Source organism: Bos mutus, chromosome 10 (genome assembly GCF_027580195.1).
Source record: "Bos mutus isolate GX-2022 chromosome 10, NWIPB_WYAK_1.1, whole genome shotgun sequence".
Classification (NCBI taxonomy): domain Eukaryota; kingdom Metazoa; phylum Chordata; class Mammalia; order Artiodactyla; family Bovidae; genus Bos; species Bos mutus.
The window spans coordinates 28,604,454-28,624,680 of NC_091626.1; the positions used below are offsets into that span (position 1 = coordinate 28,604,454).

At 42.2% G+C, this 20,227-nt stretch overlaps 1 protein-coding gene across 2 annotated transcripts in view; it reads right to left on the bottom strand.

Moving 5' to 3' along the window:
* Positions 1-20,227, bottom strand: part of RAD51B (RAD51 paralog B) — a 620,294-nt gene that overhangs the window by 152,081 nt on the left and 447,986 nt on the right. For both annotated transcript variants that reach the window (XM_070377663.1, XM_005905730.3), the window contains exon 8: positions 16,149-16,245. In XM_070377663.1, the coding sequence (XP_070233764.1) occupies positions 16,149-16,245 (97 nt within the window). The remainder of the gene's footprint in view (positions 1-16,148; positions 16,246-20,227) is intronic.

Genomic DNA, 20,227 nt, shown 5'->3' on the forward strand with positions numbered 1-20,227 from the left:
TTTTTTTTTTTTATGACAGTGAAAGGAAATCAAAGAATCATCTCCAATCACAGAACAGGAAGGGACCTCAAAAAAAAATCATCATCTGACTCAGCTTCCCCTAGAAGGTTTTTTTTTCCTTAAATAATTATACAATGCCTTGGGAGGCATTGTGATTTAATCAGATCTAAGGGCACACCAAAGTATTTGGTAAATTATTTTAGTAAGCCCCCTCGTGGAGCCTTTTATTATCTTAAATAATGAGAAAATGATTGAGAGTCTTTAGGCTATGGCAGCTTTTAAGATTTTAGAGGTTGGTGAGTGGAAAAGGTAGAAATAGGATCCAGGCTGTGTTCTTCTGGCAAAAGAAAAAACCCGTGCCCCTGCTTCACATCTCAAATAACCAGAAACTCACTCTCCATGATTATATTATTCAGAAACACCCTGCCAGTTACATTCTCTTTTCTCTCACAGACAGAAAGAAGGGCACGCTGGATAGGCTAAGGGAAGAATTCTGATCTACAACATGTCTTCATGAAGGTTCCTTCAGGGGGAAAATAAAACCACCCAAATGGTGGAATTATGTAATTCTACCCTTGTGTTATTTAGAAAATGGCAGGGGGAAAAATACCATCCACTGTCTGTTCCTCGAGCACCTCCAATCAAGGGCTCTAGCCATTTAAAAACATGTTTCCTGGCTTCAGACTGGTTATAAATAAATTTAATAAGCATGAAAAAAAAATCACTGCATCATTTACATTTCTCTCTCAACTCCAGCTGACAAAAATCCAGTCCAGATGTTTGTTTTGCAAGAACAACAGCAAGAGGGTGAACTTCAGTCTTGAGCATGAGAGTCCCAGAAGATGAGGATGTGTGTGTTTGAAGAGAAAGGGGCAGCCAGGCAGGCAGGGAGGGTGTGGACAAACCTGGTTTGATACTGATTTCACAGAAACATGGTAATGAATTTATTTCGTGTGTAAGAAATCCAGTTTATTAGCCTTTCCCCTGTCTCATCACCCCTTTCAAAGCCACAGGGGCTTGGCTGGTGAAGCCTGAAATGGATGTTTCATAACCTTTGCTTTTAAATTAAACAAATGACCTCAGATTTTGGAGCAGTTGTTGACTCAGGGGAAAGTATGCCATTAAACGTGTGCCAGAAACAGATTTAATTGGTACAAGTCCCAAAAAGTGTTCGAAAGAGCACAGGCTTCCCGCATATAGATTTCAGGGGAATTACTCAAAGGCCGCACAGCTTTGTCAGAATTGGAGATGTGAAACAAGGCAGCTGAAAGACTCCGTATCAAAAGGGTAAATTCAATTCAAGAGATATTAATCTGATTACCTAAGCCAGGCCGTGAATCGGATATGCTCCATTGTGTGTCCATGTTCAACCTGGACGGCTGGAGGAGCCAATGGCTTCCTTTTCCCGACATATAATTAAGTTTTAAGAGACGATCGAGTTACAGATACAACGTTTAAAGAAATATTTCATTCAGGAGTGGCATTTACAGTGCTTGCCTTTTGCAAGAGACATTGTTCACTGTACTTCCTTGAGCCACGCCAGAGAGTGTGGGGATCAGGGCCTAGGGGCTTGGTGTTTGCATTTCAGGCTACAATAAACGTTCTCTGTGCACCTGCCTGGAGGAAAAACCAGTCCAGCCGCCTCCCGAGACAAAAGGGCCCTGTATTAAGTGCTGAAAACCCAGACGTGAACTGACCCTGGCAAATTCCAGCTAGAAAAAAAAAGTCAGTATTTTCGTCCAGTCCAAGAGAAGCTGTCACATAGGTTTCTGGATTTCCTTTCTCATCTCACAGAGTCTGAACAACAGTGACCTGTCAACAGAAGTCACCTCCTTTCTCATGAGTCTCCTTGCCTTTCTAGATTCCTTTCCTGATGGGGAAATCCATCACCTGGCACACCATAATATGTCCTCCAGTGATCAACACACACTCTCTTGCTCTCTCTCCACCATACTCTTCCCACTGAAATCTCTGATTTGGGTCATTAAGGACATGCAAGTACATCCTCCCAAAGAGACAGCATTACTGACTTGCTTGTTTTTAAAGATTTCTCCAATACACACTTACCACAAATTCAAGATACACTTAATGGCAAGAATATTTATCAGTAGGGCAGGCAACAGATCAAGGTCAGAGTTCCTCCATGCCCGTCCCGGTTCCCGAAGCCAGTTGGTCAAAGGCCATATACTAGGCCACACAAACCAATTTTCGATGACTTCTCCTGGGAGAGCTATTCAGCTCAGGAGAGCTATTCAGCTCAGGCTTGTTCTAATTTGTGTCTGGAATCAATCATGCTAGTCTCAGCTGATCTGTGCATTCTCATGAAGCAAAGAAATTTCTCACAAAATTTGAAACGCAACCAGATGAGGCATGGGCAGCTTTACCCCGGGTCACAGATGAATAAACTAAGAAGGGCAAGGTGATTACCTCAACTTGAGACTGTAGGTTGGTTACAAAACCAGAAAAGGATCCATGAACTGTAACCTCCTACTTCTCTCAGCCAACCCTGAGTAGAGGGTAAGATGAATTAAGTTGTGATTTTGATAACTTTAAAACTACCTAGGAAGGCATTGGGAGAAGGCAATGGCACCCCACTCCAGCACTCTTGCCTGGAAAATCCCATGGACGGAGAAGCCTGGTAGGCTGCAGTCCATGGGGTCACTAAGAGTCGGACACGACTGAAGCGACTTAGCAGCAGCAGGAAGGCATTGGCTACAAACCATTTCTGAAAAATTTTGGTGATGAAGAGCTAAACTTTAAACAGTTAACAACTTTCTCAAAGTCACCCCAACAGCTTCTCCAAAATCTCCCTCAAGGGGGTGGGAAAAGCAGATGATTGACACAGGGAAGCCAGGTTCGCTATAGGACCATTCCAGCTGGATGAGCGTCATTGTTTGTGTCTGGAAAGCACACAGGAACCAATTGCAGTTTACCTGATTTGGGGCTCATTAAACAGCTGGCCCAGAAAAACAGCCACCCACCACAGGTGCTAAGCTCCCCTGGCCAGCCGGGCAAGTTCTCAGAAAGTGTGGGGCTGATTTACAGCCTGCCACTTTGTGAGTGGGTCTAAGCCCATCTTGGAGATTGGCTACTGGCTGATATCCAGGGACCTACCTATACTGTGATTCAGGAAAGATTGATCAGGGAGTCCGTCTTTATGCCCTGATATCTCAAGATGGTGGCCCAAGCCACCACAAGATTATGCCACAAGATCATGATGAACACCTTTCCTTGAGTGTTTCTGACATAAAAGATGTGTCTCCCTCAACCTGGTAATTCACTAGCTGCTGGGCTGTAGTGTGACTTTAGCTGCTCCATGGATGTGGGCCTCGTATTCTGGCCTTTCCTTATATTCTTATCTTTTCCTGTCCTATCCACGGTAATACAACACATACAGCCAGTTTGGATGTAAGGTTAGCTCATTACAGTAGGAAGGACTTCTGGGGTTCCAACCAGATAAAGCTGACAAAAAATGAGAACTAGCCTTTATGTTCTAGTGGGCAGAGACCAAGCCTGACACTGTTCTTTTTAACCCTTGAACCTTCAGGAAGCATTTCTTATTACACATGTTCTGTTTTGAATGAATGAAAAGTTGACGAGACCAAAGCTCAATTTTGAGAAGTTAAGTGACTTGCTAGGGCTGGCCCTTGAACACAAATCTCCTAATTCCAAATGCGGTGCTTTATCTACTGTTATAACACACTGTTTCTCTAACGTCCATTTGTAGAGAGGTTTCAGGGGGCAGACAATCTGTCACCACTCCCTTCCATGTCAGCCATAACAGATGGCCCACAGGTCTCCCATGGAACCTTGCCTCTTGTCCCATTACACGGGCTTTTATCTTGGCCAAGATCACCTTCCTCTTCTCTTTCTCCTCTAGGTAACAGCTACTGATCCTTCACAATCCAGCTCAAGTGTCTTCTCATGAAGAACCTTCACACAGCACTCCCACCCCCAAATTAGGACTCTCATGTGCTTCACCAGCAAAACCCTGATGCAAGAACCATTACAGCATGCTTTGTATACACGTACATCATGATTCCCCAGCAACCTAACTATGAGCTTTCCAAAGAGCTGGGCCTTAGCTTCTGTCTCTGTATCCCTAAGCCGTCTGTCTAGCTAAGGACCCAGTAGAGAGTCCTGGTAAACACCCTTATTTGTAAATCAGACTAAACTACTTCACTCACAACTCTTGCGTGAATATGGGAGATTCCTTTTCCCAAAGCAGAACTGTTGGGCCCCTTTCCTCTCTGATGTTTTCCCTATGCTGCCTACTGTTATTCATTAATACAGTCAGTGCGGGCACATAGTTCAAGCTGACTGTACTTGGTAGGAATTTTAGAGCATACGTGATATCTCAGTGGGCACAGTGGCAGTCTCATGCTTATTTTAGGTGAGTACTGGTCTAAAACTTTAAATCATTCTTTGACTGTCCCTCTTGTAGCTGTAGGTGTCTCAATCATTCATTGAGTATTTATGGAGTAATTATAAGGACCAAGCACTCTTCCTGGCTCTGGAGATTCAGCAGTGAATGAAAGAGATAAGGAGGCCTCTCCTTAGGGAGCTTACATTCTAATGACCCTATGACAGGGTTCTCTTGCTGATTTACCTTAACTTGGGGCTATCATGTCAAAGGGCAAGCAATGTTCCTTAGTTCTAGTTGGGTCTCTGAAGGAGTAAGGAGGTTCTTCCTGGCTGGAAGAGCCTGACTTTGGGCTCTGCCAGCTACTTACTCACTGATGTTGGTTTCATGAGTTCTACATTTAGAGATTTCAATCACCTGTCCTATCTCTGGTCTACATCTGTCTTAGAGGCATGTCCACCTTGTCACACAACTCAGAAGCAATTTATTTTAGTGCTTTTCCAGCCTCATTTATCTATACATTTTACAATGTTATGTTATTTTCAGGTGTACAGCAAAGTGATTCAGTTACATATACATATATATCTGTTTTTTCAGAGTCTTTTCCTTTATAGGTTATTACAAAATATTGAGTATAGCTCCCTGTGCTATACAGTTACGGCCTTGCTGGTTATGTATTTTATACACAGTTGTATGTCCATGTTAATCCCAAATCCCTAATTTATCCCTCTCCCCTTACATTACATTTAAAAGCAAAAAAGTTTGTCTCCTTACTGCTTCACCCACTGGGGTGTCATCTATCTTCTATAGCGGAAAGAAATACTTCTGAGAAACTTAGATTCTCTGAGCTTCTTTTATGGGCCTATTCGATAGAAAGATAGTGGAGAAAAATAAACATCAGAACCTAAAAAGGCCTCCATGTCTTCTATTAAAACATAAGAAGCCCTCTCCAATACACACACACACATTTCATTTCATCCTTCAGACCCTCTCTTAAAGGAAGGAGTAATTTTGCTCCAGCATATTGTAAATGATGGAGAGGGTGTAACTGACAGGTACAGACTACTTCCTGCACACATTTCAATCCGCCAGCTGCCATCTTGGCTTCTCTGCCCTGTCTTGTCTTAAGTAGGGGTGAATGATGGCTGGCCACAGGATAAACAGTCTGTGCCAAGGTACCTGCCACATGTCCCTGAAGAGGAAGCAACTTCCACACAGGTAAGCTTAGCCTCATACCTCCTCAGATAATAACTGTTTAGAGGAGGCAGTGAATTCTGAATAAACAGGAGAGACCTCTCTTTACCCTGAAGAGGTACTTTAGGGCTGACAGTGGGCATAAAGAAAATCAGATCAAAGAGGAGCCTGATCTGGAACTAGAAATAAAATGTTTTCGAATATTTAACAAGAAAAACAGTATGTTGGATTTAACACATTGACTAGCAATAGGGACGTAATACTAAAACTTTGATCTAAAAGATGATTTTGAGAATGAATATGATTGAAGGCCATTGACAAAGGTACACAGACTTCCGTGTTTACAAGCAAACTTAATAAAAATATCGGCTCCATTGGACACAGTTGTTTAACTAGCTGCTATGGCTGGGGACTCCGTAGGTACTTCCTTCTAAGGGAATCTGCCCTTCACACATAACCCCTTATAAGAGGAAAATGCCCCTTTTTCCTGGACCCAACAGAAAGGATGGGTGTACTGGCTGAGTTCTTTACCGTATTATTTCTTGGCCATGGCTGATTGGACCAAAAGATAACCCAGCCACAGAATTAGCAGGTGTGAAAAGGTAAATTGGGCTGATCAGCTCATATGGTCCAAGGTCAGTGCCATGGAAAGATTAGACAGATAGGAGAAAAAGGAAGACAGTGTCCCAAGTTTCAACCTTTTCAGTTTCCAAGAAATCTGACTGTAATTTGCTTTCTATTTGCACATAGCCATGAGAATGCCAACACATCCTTACAGAAGAACTTAGTGGATGAAAATTTAAGTTCTAAAGCCAGACTCTCTCAGTCGGAATCCCGGCTCTGCCAGTAATGGTGTCACTTTCCGAGGACTCAGTTCCTCCATCTAGAAAATGGATAATGATTACCATCTGCCTCAGAGGGTTGTTGTGAGTATTAAATGTGATTGTGGATGTACAATGCCAGGCACACAAAAACATGGCCCATGAATGGTAGCGACACTTATTAGTAGACCTGAGGCTTTTTTTTTTTAAGTAAACTTGAGTGGCTTTCTGTTTCTTGCTACCAAAAGAGCCCTGAAACAGTCTAGTAAATACTGTCTCCCAGACGTGAGGCAAAGCCTGAAGAAAATTCCACTGGTGACCCAGTGAAAGCATGTGGCTGCCAGGAGTCTGATGATACACCTTCTACATGCCTGTCTCCTCTCTTAGGGTATTGTCTCCTTCAGAGCTCAGATAGAGATGCTTTTGTTTTGGTATTTCTGTGCCTAACATGGATAAAAGACTCAGTGCATAAAGAGTGTTTCTCAAAGTTCCCATCACTTCATGGCAAATAGATTTTTTATTCCCTGGGCTCCAAAATCACTGCAGACAGTGACTGGAGCCATGAAACTAAAAGACGCTTGCTCCTTGGAAAGAAACCTACAAAGGAGAGAAATCACTTTGCCGATAAAGGTCCATATAGTCAAAGCTATGGTTTATCCAGTAGTCATGTATAGATGTGAGAGCTGGACCATAAAGAAGGCTGAGTGCTGAAGAATTGATGCTTTTGAACTGTGGTGCTAGAGGAGACTCTTGAAAGTCCCTTGGACTGCAAGGAGATCCAACCAGTCCATCCTAAAGGAAAGCAACCTGAATATTCATTTGGAAGGACTGATGCTGAAGCTGAATCTCCAATCCTTTGGCCACCTGATGCAAAGAGCTGACTCATTGGAAAAGACCCTGATGCTGGGAAAGATAGAAGGTGGGAGGAGAAGGGGACGACAGAGGGTGAGATGGTTGGATAGCATCACAGACTCAATGGATATGAGTTTGAGCAAACTCTAGGGGATAGTGAAGGACCAGGAAGCTTGGGGAGCTGCAGTCCATGGGGTTGTAAAGAGCTGGACACGACTGAGCAACTGAATAACAACAATAACAAAGTAAGGTTTCTAGAACAGCAGGATTAACAACTCCTGAAAATTTGCTAGAATTACAAATTCCCTGGCCCCTCCCAAGACTGACTGAAACTTTGAGAGTGGGAGCTCGGTGGTGTGTGTATTAATTACCCTCTCAGCATGATTTTAACGCACACTAAAGTTTGAGACCCACTGGAATGAGGGTTCTGTTGGGGAAACACCACTTCTTATCCTTGACTGAAGTCCTATTCTATCTGGGGATCATCCACCTTTGACCTCATGGCTTAGGAAGGGATACACAAGAAACTACAAAAGAGGATGGAGAAGCATTCCCAGCCAGTCAAATAAGTCTCATCAATCATGATGATCAGGGAAATGACATGTTGCCAATGGATCATCCTCTCATTCTTTTCACAGAGGCCTCAGGAAACTCCCCATCATGGCATGTCAGATGTCCATGATCTGCACTGTCTCATCCCTTGCCTTCCTCTATGTGCCCCCTGCACTCCCAGTCATAAGGAATGATTCTTATCTTCTTCAGATGGCCATGCTCTTGCCATCGTAGCTTTGGTAATGATCTATCCTCTATCTAGAACATCATTCTTTCATCTCTGTATCCTTACACTAAGTATAGCTCCTGGTGCATAATGGGTGTCCCATTTCCCTAAATATTTGATGAGTTCATTGTTTCCTTACTTCCATCTCCCCATCCCTAAGCCATCTAACACATCTCATCTAGAGAATCCACAGAGTACATATTATGATCATTTTATCATAAAACCTTAATCAGTCTGGCATGACCTCCTATATCTACCCTAAAGCCCCAGGCAAATGCCCCCTTCCCAACATATGCTACATTTCCCTGCAACAGAGATGCTGTATTTACTGAGTACCCTCCAGGACCTAGGGGATACAGGAGTGATCAAGACAAAGTCCCTGCCCTTGAGAAGATTATACAAAAGCAAGGAGGCAGTCCATAAACCCATAAACAAATAAACTTATAAGGTCAGGTAGTGATAAGGGCAATGAAGAAAATAAAGCAGGCTTAGGGGATTAGAGAAGGTTGGGATGGGGGTAGTGGTTTCATCGAAGACAGAAATGCAGGAAGACCTCTCTGGGAAGATGACACTTGAGTGAGACTGAAGGTAGTGAGGCAACAGGCAAAGTGAAGCTCTGGACAAGTGCCCCAGTCAATGGGAAGAGCAAGTGCAAAAGGCCAGAGACAGAAAGCCCAGAGTCTAAGGAACAAGGAAGTGGGCTATACAGCTAGAGCAGGTTTGGAGAAGGGGAGACTGATAGGAAAGAGGGCAGAAAAGGCGTATTTTGAACTTAATGCCTTAGTTCTCAGCTTTTCCTGATCTTTTCTGTGCTTCTTGAAATCCTATCCATCCTTCGAGGCCTATCTCTTCTACCTTCTTCCCTGGACCCTTAAGCTCTCCCTTTACTGAAAGAGATGTTCCTTTCTTCCTAAATCCTGGAGACTTTGTTTCATACCCTACTTGTCTAAAGCATTGCACACATTCTACCCAAATACTGTTCTTTAGAATGACTCTCAAATGGCACCATAACATGAATATAGTAAATACAGTGCATAAAGTATGGGCTCCACACTCATGAAATCATAAGGTTGGAAGTCACTGAAAGGTCTCCTCACCTAGCCAAAAAGGTGTTTTTTTAAAAAATTTTTTGGAGGGACCAAGGCTCTAAAACTATGCTAATATATGCAGGAATGCAGCTAATGCCCAGGAAAAGTCAGTCTGACTGAATGAAATATTGTTTAATCCAACTGATATTTATCAACTGGCTTATCAGAAAAAGGAAGAAAAGCAAAGCCGTCAGAGATCCAGACCTAGGGCACAGCTGAGCTGGACTGTCTATTCTAGGGCCAGACCACTTTACCAGACCTTGTTACAATCCTTCCCAAATCGTAGTAAACACCACCAATGCATTCTAAATGTTTTTCATGCCATATAACAGCACAGACTAAGTTATCCCCCGGCACCACTCCTAGAAACCAACCATACTTTTCTTATGATTGCTGACCTAGACACATCTCATCTTCAGTACAGAACTCTTTTCAATGATGGTAAACGAGGATCTCTTCTCAGAGAATCCTTCTAATCTGTAGCCCTCTGGGATCACACCTCTTCTTGACATCCCATTCTCTGGGTCTTCGGCCCCTCTGTCTCTGTAGTTGAAGCAACTGGCAAAACTGGCTTTGGTGTTCTCGTCCCTTCTGCCTTCACGACACTGAAGGAACATGTGTGATCTGGGAAATGAGCCCGTCAATCCTAAATAGTGAGAGGTCTGACAGTGAGGGGAAAAGATTTTCACAACATTTAACCCTGTTCTCCCATGAACTACCTCAAAGACTTCTTCCCTAAGAAAACTTTCAGCTCTCATCTCATTTGATCTTAACGTACCTCCTGCCTCAAACACGTCTCTCTGGCAAACTCTCTAGCAAAACAGAGCTCCTGATCAAGAAGCGCTTCCTGGGGGTTGACTTCACTGTTCCTTTCTCCATTTGATCCCTCGGCTATGGTTGTATTGCCCCTGGCCTCGCTGCTGAAAAATCCTCAACAAGTTCCTCTCCCTTGTGAGACTGACAGCTTTTCAGATGTTTGTAGGCTGTGCCCAGTCCCCTCTCAACTCTGGCAGCCCCCACCTCACATAACATTTAGGTTTCCTTTTAGTTAAATACTACAGGGTTTGGGTAGTGTTTCAATCTTCTAAGTTTTCTCTATAAATTAGACCTTTCATAGCACCTGAATCATTGCTAGAAGCGGTATATACCCAGCTAAGGACCCTGGATGTTTGACTACCTAGGGGAAGCATAGCAGAGGTAGATGTGTGTCCCCTTGTAACCAAAAGCTGTGAAGTTGTGTGTGTTGATCCACGTCTGGGGCTTTGGAATCAAAAATGGAAAGGCCACTAGGACACATACGTTTTTGCCCCAAACTCTCTCCTAAGCGGCAGCAGTGTGCGAACCTAGGACCTCAGGCGAGGAGCTCTGGCTTTGGTTCTGGCACCATCACCTCTCATTTGCTGTGGGGCCTTTGGGCAACACCCTTCTCGCCTTCATGCTTCACTTGCTTGAGACAGATCAAATGATTCATCACATTAAGACATTTTAAAATACTATGGAAATGCTAATGTTCACATGTTGATCGTCCTTGTTAATATTAACCTTGCAGTCACATGGCGACACTTCATGCTTTCAAAGTGCTAATTATAACCAACCTGCACCATGACCCTGAGCAGTGGATTTTTAAAGCTGCTTCAGCCCACACTCATTTTGCCCAGGGTCCTATCTAAATGAACAATGAGTTTGGGGATGGACTGTGCAGAGCCTTGGAGCCAAAGTGTGGACAGAGTCCTGCTAACTTGACCAATCCACCCCAAAGTTTGTGGTTAATGGATTACAAATTTGGGTAATGCGGGACAATAAATTACTACTATAATAATAAAGCTGAAAGTACACACAATTTAAGCAGAAACACCAGTGTTTTTTATCGGAAATGGAAGAAACCATTGATCATAGCAACTGTCTGAGATTAGCAGGGAGCCACATTTTCAAACATCCTGCAGTAAATCCAGAGCAGATCCAGCTGGAAAGCAAGAGTGGAAATAAAACTTGAAAATTCATACCATGCTTTGAAGTCTGCCTCTTTCACAACCACGAGTCCCTGATTTGTCCCAACCACTCCGAGCTGTTCTCGCGTGTTGAATTTATTTTAAAAGAGACACAAGACACACACTTGCATATAATCTATCAAATGGACTCCAGCTTTTTGCAAGGATGGTTTGCTAGGGAATATGAATCCCAAAATATTTCTCGTGCACATGGAATCAGCCATCAATTCAATTGGAATAGAAAGGCTTCCAATACTAAAACTAGAAATCATTTTTAGTCCTAGTAAATAATACTTTTTCTCTTGTGTTCTTTCCTTGACCCAGCCAGATACTTTAAATTTTTAGTTTTTAAGGCTATTATCTACCAAAACTATTACTACAGATAAGAGGATATTAACATGCTACCCTAGGCTCCTGAAATGGACATGTCACCACACTGGAGTGAATGCTATCCCAAAACATTATCAAAGGAAGGAAAGCCAATGACCTAAGTTGAAGAGAGCTTCAGTCTTGCACAGGGTCCACAGCCACCATACATCAATCTCAACTACCAACTCTGCCTGGATAGACAGGGGACTCAGGAAGCCCTTCTGCTCAAATTCCAGGTGACTTCAGAATAGGACATGGATGGTGTCTTAGGCCAGCTGGACTGTAGAGCCTCTCTTCACTGATCAATAGAGGCAAAAAGGATGTTCTCTGTGAAATCCCATCATCCTTAACACCTTCAATGACCTCCAGGAAGAAACATCAAGGGCATCTAAGAAATATATCCTTGGCCACGGAACAGTTACCATAATCTAGTGAGTAACCAGACACTGAACTTCATAATAACCTACATGCTTGAGTTTCCACCAGCAGAAAAAAACACCAAAGAAGAAAATACTTGGACTCACAGTGCCTGGTCAAGAACAATGTAGATCATAAAGTCAAAAATCCTGATTTCTGCCCTTGGGTTCACAATAGAACTTTGGTCAGTTTGCATAAGGCTCGACCAGTCCATTCTCCCACTTGAAGGAAAGAATGTTTGTGAAAGGCAGTCTGAAAACTGACAAGCACATGTACACACGTGGGGAGTTATTTTAACTAAATAGGGAAAATTCACTTTGCCTTCTAATGCCTTCACAACGCACACAGCTTATGAGCAGAAGCAATGTCGGGACAGTTCTCCAGGGGTCACTTCTCCCTTCGTCGCTTCCCCCTGCTTGGGAACTGGATAATTTACCTGGGGAATGAATCCTCAAAGGGAATCAGACCATGGACCCTAGCAGTGAATGTGGGTCTACATAATCCAAGCATAAATTTAATAAGAAAAAAAAAAAAACACCCCAGCAACACAAAAACAAAGAACTCTCAACTTTACAAACACTGGGAGGGCAACAGCTGGTCAGCCGAGATTAAAGGAGCGTGAGAGAACACCTCCCATCTCCTGCCTTCTCCTCCCCCATCGAGGTCCCTGCAGCCAGCCAGGGCTCCCTTTTACAGCCCTGTGCAGATGACCTTGTTCCAGCTAAGATAGAGCTCTTTTGATCTCAGCAGGGGGAAGCTCTGGGCCTGCAGCTGGCAGATATTAATAGTACAGGATCCGCTGGTGTGGAAGAGATCTCTCAGTTGGGCCAGGTCACTCATATTCCCTGCTCTGCGTCAGAGCAGAAGGGACTTCATCTCCACACATCAGCCCCTGCTGGGTACTTCTCTCGGGTCAACTCGGATCATTTTCTCACTGGCTGCTCTCTGCTGCTTGTTCTCACCCTACAACTGTTTTCAAGGGAGCGCTGTTTTAAGCTGTGCCCTCTGCTCTGCAGCTGAAATCCATTACAGGACAGGGTAAACCGTGGACTCAGCCCATCACAGTGTGCTCCTCACTCTCACTGGCTTGCACACTTCTAGTGTACACGTTTGCGCGGGAGAGAGGCAGCAAGAGCAAGGGACAGACAAACCCAGAAATGTTTACAGGGAAAGAGACAGCAGGATGGGGAGAGGGAGTTGTTAGAGGTATGCCGATGGATCAGTGCTAAGATTTCCAAAGATCCGCCCCGTTATGCTTAATCTAGGACGACAAGGTCACTCTTCCCACCCTGTAAATCAGAATTTTAAAACCCCATCAATGAGTGAAAGCTCCTGACCTTCAGACCCACATCACAATCTAATAATGTTAAAACCAGAAAAGACTTCAGCCATCTTATATTCATCCAGTCTGTCATTTAACAGAAAAAAACTGAGGCCCAAAGTAATTAAAAGAGCTGCTCAAGCTTACAGAGATAATAGCACAAGGGCAAAGTCGATACAATGAATGCTTACAACAGCAACAAAGCGATTTATACATTTTAATCATAGCAACATTAATAAACACTGTGATATAGTTGAATAGGTATAAATATTCTAAGAAATTTATTATCTTTTTCATTCACTGGTAAAGAACTTCAGAAAAAAATTCCATAGACTCTTTATCTGCTTTGCTATGCAAGGAAAAGACCAAAAACATCAATTGCTTCCGTTCTCCCTTGGGTTTCACGTTAAGAAAAAGTTGTCTCGGAACAAGCTGGTAACTGTCCCTTTGCCATGAACATGACTTTACCATTTTCTTAAAGCGGTTACACTGGAGCCCCAAAGCAATTTCCTTTGTATCTGTTTTGCTCCTCCTCTTTGCTTGAGATAAACCAGGAAGCCAGGACAGGGAGAAGTACTCTTGCTTATTGGTTTTCAAATGAGGAAACAAGATATTCTCTTGTGGTCTCCTCCTAGGAACTGAATAAATGTGTGTGTCTGTGTGTAATTATTATAATAACAATTTTTGGTCACATTCATAGGTGATCCCCATGGTTAACCGTTGTTACAAAGCATTTACTACGGTATTGGTTCAGCATTTATTTAGTGCCCACTCTGTGCCTAGGCGGTCTTCCCAGGTGGTACAATGGTAAACAAAACACCTGCCAGTGCAGGAGATGCAAGAGATTCGGGTTCCATCCCTGGGTTGGGAAGATCCCTGGAGAAGGAAATGGCAACCCACTCTAGTATTCTTGCCGGAAAATTCCATGGACACAGGGGCCTAGTGGGCTATAGTCCATGGGTTCGCAAAGAGTTGGACACGACTGAGCATGCGCACACACACACACACACACACACACACACACACACACACACGCACACACACGTGCACACACACACACATACACACACACTGCGGTTAAAACCTTGCTGGTCACTCAGCAAAGTTTTTAATCCACAACATGGATAAAAAAAGAATACGAGAAACCTGTGTCCTTAAAATATCTGCCAATTGGTAGGGAAACCATGAAAAGTGAAATTATTTTTAAAGATCTTTTAAAGATCTATCTTAGTGACCAGGTAGAAGGACCACAGAGGAGGAAGAGAAAGTGATACCAAGGCAGCCTGGAACAGGCAAGGAGGTTTTGTGGAAGAGGCGGTCTTTAAACAAACCTCACCTCGAGGGAGTGGGAGGATTTGGGAGGAAAAGAAGAGGTAGAAGTAAAAAGGGGGATGGTGTTCTAGACGGGCAAGCTGTCTGCGCAGAGCACAAAGGCAGGGGTCGGGAGAGCCGGCAGAAGGCGCACACTTGCTGGAGGAGCTTCCCAGAGGCCAGACCACCAAGAATTGAGAAGTATCAACCTAACCTAGGATATTTTTGGGGAAACTGATCCACACGAAAGGAAAGAAAAAAACCTGATTTTCAGTATGTGTTGACTTCCATGGTGTAAATACTTCCACCCTGGTTGATTGAAAGCTAACAAGCCACGAATTCCTGAATATTTTAAAATCAGCTTGTTGATTTTTGCCCATTCTCAGGAAATGGGCTAAAATAATTTCAAGATTCAAGAGTAGGAGAATGACACAATAAAAGGAAGCCAGAAATGGGGAAGTGGGTGATGTGGTAAAGGCTGGAAATGGGAAGGTCATTATGGAATTTATTAAAATAATCCAATTGTGAGTTTTTAGTAAGTCAGTGTATTGCTCACAATATAACTCATAAGAGGGGACAGGTATGTTTGGAAAGAAAAAATCAGGTAGACTTGATGATGAAAGGAGTATATGGAGGGAAGGATGATAGGTGGTGACTCAGCTTTTTAGCCCAGGTGATGGGAGAATGAAAGGCATCACCGAGTGTGGAAATAGGGTACACAGAACATTTTATGCTTTTTAGAAGTAATTCATTTTCATCCTGAAAAACACCACCAAGAAGCAGGGATGTAGTCCTTGCCATTTGGGGGACCATAAACCAAGGCCAATCCATGGAAAACCACCTGGGCAGTTAGGAGCCCTAGAGGTCCCATATATTCCATCATGAATAATTCTCAGAAAATGGAAAGTGCAGAGGGGCCTGGAACAGCTATGTTCATCCACCCAGGCCCACAGCTTTTTACCCTAAAAGAAATCAGAAGGCAACTAGCAGAACTCAGAAATGTCAAGTAAGAACTTTCAATAAAACTAGAAACCACCCACTGGCTCAGTGCTGTAATTCCCCTAGCTACGTAAACCAGAGCCAGTCTGACCTTTGCTAGCATGGGAGGGTGGATAAAATTTGCAGATTTACCCACATGGAGAGTTTTTTCTTAATCTTTCTGTAAAACTGGTTGGGAATGCCACATCTCTAGTACGTGATACTGGTGCATACATTCAGATAGCCCCAAAGGACCCAGTTTAAAAAAAAGGTTAAACTGCTGTGGGACCAGCGGTAAAACCAACATTGGAGCATCAGTCTCAAAAACAAAGTCATTGAGCAGTTTACCAGCTTTTGTACTAAGGACCCAAAAGAAACTATAGAGGAGGCCTTAGGTGGTGGTGAAGATGCCTGAGAAGATGCTTCACTCAAGTGAAAAAGGAAGTTCACTTGTAGAGACAGAACAAGCTAGAGACAGAATAAGAGATTCTACAAATACAAGGAATCAGAGGCCAGGAAAGTTGGCCAAGACTCCGTCGCCCGCCTCCGGCTTGGTTCACTGGCCAGCACCTATTAGCTGTGTCTCAGTTCTCAGCAGGAGGCAGAGAGGTGGTGGTGGGGCTGGGTGTCAGTGTCAAGTTTCAGCCCCTCTAGGACAGATCTCTTACCTTCAGACAGGGACAAATCATCAGCTGGAGACACCAGGTCTGCCTGAGAAGCTAGGGCTCCGCTCAGATGGGTTGTAATCTGATTCGTCAAGATAACCTGTGAACAGACAAGGAGAAGGTGGAGGGAAGGGAGAAGAGAGAAGACCAAATTAATTATTAGAGCTATCAAAAGGCAGACTGTGGTTTAGGGGAAGACTGCTAAGTACACAGGTAGGAAAACCCCAGCTCTGACTTTCATCAATTTTATCTTGAGGCCAGAATATCTGGCCAAGTCTCCAGGTCATTCAAATCACAGAAAACCCAGGAAACAGACTAACTTTTTTTTTCCAGCTTAAACTATTTATCAATTCTTTCTAAATGCTGAGCAAATTGCGACAGAGAGGTATTGTCGTATCAGCTGAATAATATTAACACAAGGCCAACCAGAGAATGAAAATGCACATGTACACATTTTATCATTTTTAAGATTATATCCACAACATACAATATCACAGTGCTGAAGAGAGGCAATGATTTAACATCTGAATGCCTGGGGCTTCTTCCCTTGTCAACGTGAAAATCAGAATTTTCTTTCCAAATCTGTGAAATTGGAATAAAACTCATCTCTAAAGGACTAGCACTCTTCTCTTAAACAAGTTGAATTCTAACAAAAGAAATTCGAAGTCTCACTATGTATTTAAAACACAAATGAATAGAATCTGACCTATACAAAATAAAGTTCATAACATTTAAAATTCCTAGAAAGAACTCTGAAATTACTTAATTCACATGGTTTATTTCCACACAATATTTTAATATGTGGTTCTATCAAGAAATTATTCTTTTCCTTAAAAATCCTCATTTGTAAAATTTACTCTATTGTTTATAAAGCTAAAGAACAAAACACAGATTCTCTTTTGGAAAACTGCAGCCCGACTAATGCCACGATCAGTTTCCCAGATTTGGGTGTTCCCATCATGGACACATTGGTGAGCCATTTTGGTCCCTCTTCTGAAAAACCAGGCATTTGGTGCCTGGAATATGCATCTGGCCAGACTGTCTTGGTCTGTCCCAAGGGTCAGCTATGGTTTTGTTGCCATCCTGACTGGAGTAGAAATGGAAATCGTCTCCATTCTTAATTGTCCAGCTTTTCAGCTGCACCTCTGTTGCTGTCTCTTGAATGGACCAATGACACGTTATAAATCCTATGCCAATGGCAGCTTAATTGGGGGCGGAGAGGGCAGCAGGATGGCAGGGTCAGGTAAAGAAATGAAGTACTCTATTAGCAAAGACAGCCTGTCCAAGCTCTTTGTGTGTCAACAAGGCTCGTGTGAGTCCCCAGTTTCTCTGCAGCGATGATCTGCAGATATCTGCCAGATATTGTATCTGCCATAATATGTATAAAACATAATAATCATAATACATAATAATGTATCTGCCAGATATTGCAGTATTCCACTGAGTGCTTGCTAATCTTTTCCCTCCTATTCTTTTGTATTGCTCATTTTTATCTGGATGGGTAAGAATCACATATGATAAGTTTTTCAATTAAAATGTCTGGAAATGGTCAAATAATAGCCTGCTCTCTTATGAAACAATATTCATATTTAGGAGCAAGAGTAAGAAATTATGTTCATTTTCCTCTTTATTTTATAGGGTATGAGCTTTGGAGTTCAATAGAACGGGATTCAAATTCTGACACTGTGAACCTTGGGAAAGTTACTTAAATCTTTGAACTTCATCTATTCATAGATGAAATAACACCTATCTTATAGAATCATTATGAGAATCGAATGAGATAATCAATAACCAATGCAAGGTATTAAATACGGTATCTGGCACATGATATATATCCAGTAAATGTAAGCCATTGTTGTTGCTACTATTTCCTTCAGAAGGGTGTTATATAGGCTAATAAATTATTAATAAAGCACATGCCACATGCTTCAGATATTAGATCTAATAACAACATGAAATCACAATTTTCTACATCAAGATCAGCACCTGATCATTTCTGCCAATCTTAGTCCTAAACTTTCTTTAGGTGCAAAGAATTACGTAAAAATCTCAGTAAGAAAAAGATAGTAATTACTTAAAGCAAAGCCAGCAACCAACTGATATTGTTCTGAGAGTACTACATAGTTTGTCTACTAATGAAGAAGATAATGTATCTGCCTGTCATAGTCTTTTTAAAAAAGTGAAGCTTCGAGAGAGCTAAATATGTAAGCTCTACTTTTTAGGGAATTCTTCTAAAAGATGGTTTGGTGAAAATGACTAAAACACTAGTGATACAGTAACAAGAAAAAAAGTTTCTGAATACTGACCATGCAGAGCATGTTACTATGTACCCAGGGGAAAATAAAGAGAGGAAGTCTTGGTGTGTCTTCTCAAGAAACTAAGTAAGTTAAAAGTAAAACATTTACTAAGGTATTCAGACCACTTATTCTCAATTGCATTATTATTTCCCTGGTCCTACAATGGAAACGTGCACTGAGATGATGTTTTTATTATACGTAGCTAATAAAAATGATACCTTGCCAAGCCTAAAAGCAAACTACAGATGTGCCTCCAAAGATACCCACCCCCACCACCACTTCCAATGAAAGAGTAGACAGAGAAGAAAACATTTTCACTCTCCAATGGCAAAAGAACAAGCGCTTCCATGGTTTTGATAATAATCCACTCCCTTTTTACTATAAGTCTGAAAGCCAAATTGCTGAAGGGATACACAACCAAACTCGAGAGGGTGCTCTTACTGAATTGTTGTGATTTGCTAAGCCTGTGATCAGCAAAATGATAGAATGGAAACCTTTCCAAACAGCATCGATTACAAATAATCATGACTTGGGTGGAAGCCTATAGATGTGCTGTCCTCTGAGGCAACCTGGAGTCATGAAAACGACACTCCTAAAATAACTTATCAAATACTATTACATGTTATGAACAGAATCTTAACACTATCTGCTTTCAGAAAATGAATTTTGATACTGACACTTCAGAGGGGCTTTCCTGCTGCTTTGCTCTGCTGAAAAGATGAAGCCTTCTCACACTTGGTACTGAATTTGTGCAAGAGTGCTGTCTGTGTACATGATGAGGTTGAGAAGTTTGGAGTCAGACACATCTGAGTTCAGATCCTGGCTTCTACCACTTACTGTGTGATGATGGGCAAGTGTCACAAGTTCTCTGGGTATAATTCTTAATTCAGAGTTCTGAAGATTAAACTGAATAATGCTCATAAAGTCCTGAGGATAGTGCCTGGCCAGTGGGAAATGCTTAAACGTTAACTTCCACCATTGTCTTTAGTTATCTTTTGCTGACTTTATATCTGGCTTGTTGAGACAGAAAACCTATGTCTGATTCCCTTTTGTACAATATATAGTACACTGATGACAAAGAACAAATATTGGTTGGTGATATGCTAAAAAAGCAATAAAAATTTAAATGAAAGTGCATGCTATTTTTGCCATCTCTCTAAAAATATGACTAGTTGAGAACATATAACATTCCCTCTTCCTGCTACTACCATCAATTTCAAATCCAAAGGCTAGAGTGAGACTCTTGAACTAAGGAGAAATTTTGCTTTTAGGTTTTTTGTGGTTTTTTTTGATGGTTGTGATTACATCTTTACATCTGAAGCCAGGAGGAGATGGAATTCAGCTTAAAGTCTACTCTTCAGACCAGAGAAGATGATCTACTTACTGGGAGAAATAGGCAGCCCTATACAATGTATAAGGTAACTACTAACTAAACTCCATTCAGCGTTAAATAAGGAGAGATCAATTTCTCCCAAACTTCCTTGCAACGACAGCTGGTTATAGGATGTTTCAGGTACACATGAAAGGAAATGACTTCTCAAATCATGTCATGTACACCTGGAGTCTCATTTTTAGTGCTCCCCTCCCCAGGCAAAATAAAGGGGTTTCATAAGTTTGCCCTTGGGTTCTAAGTTTCCCTTGCATCACCCAACTTCTCTAAATGCATCCTATTCAACCCTTGTGTGTACTGAAGTTGAACAGCTAAGCTCAATTCAAGGGAATGGTGAAGCTCTCTAAGGAAGAAGTTTCAGAGTACAGATTTATAAAAAACCTAATAGCCCCTGC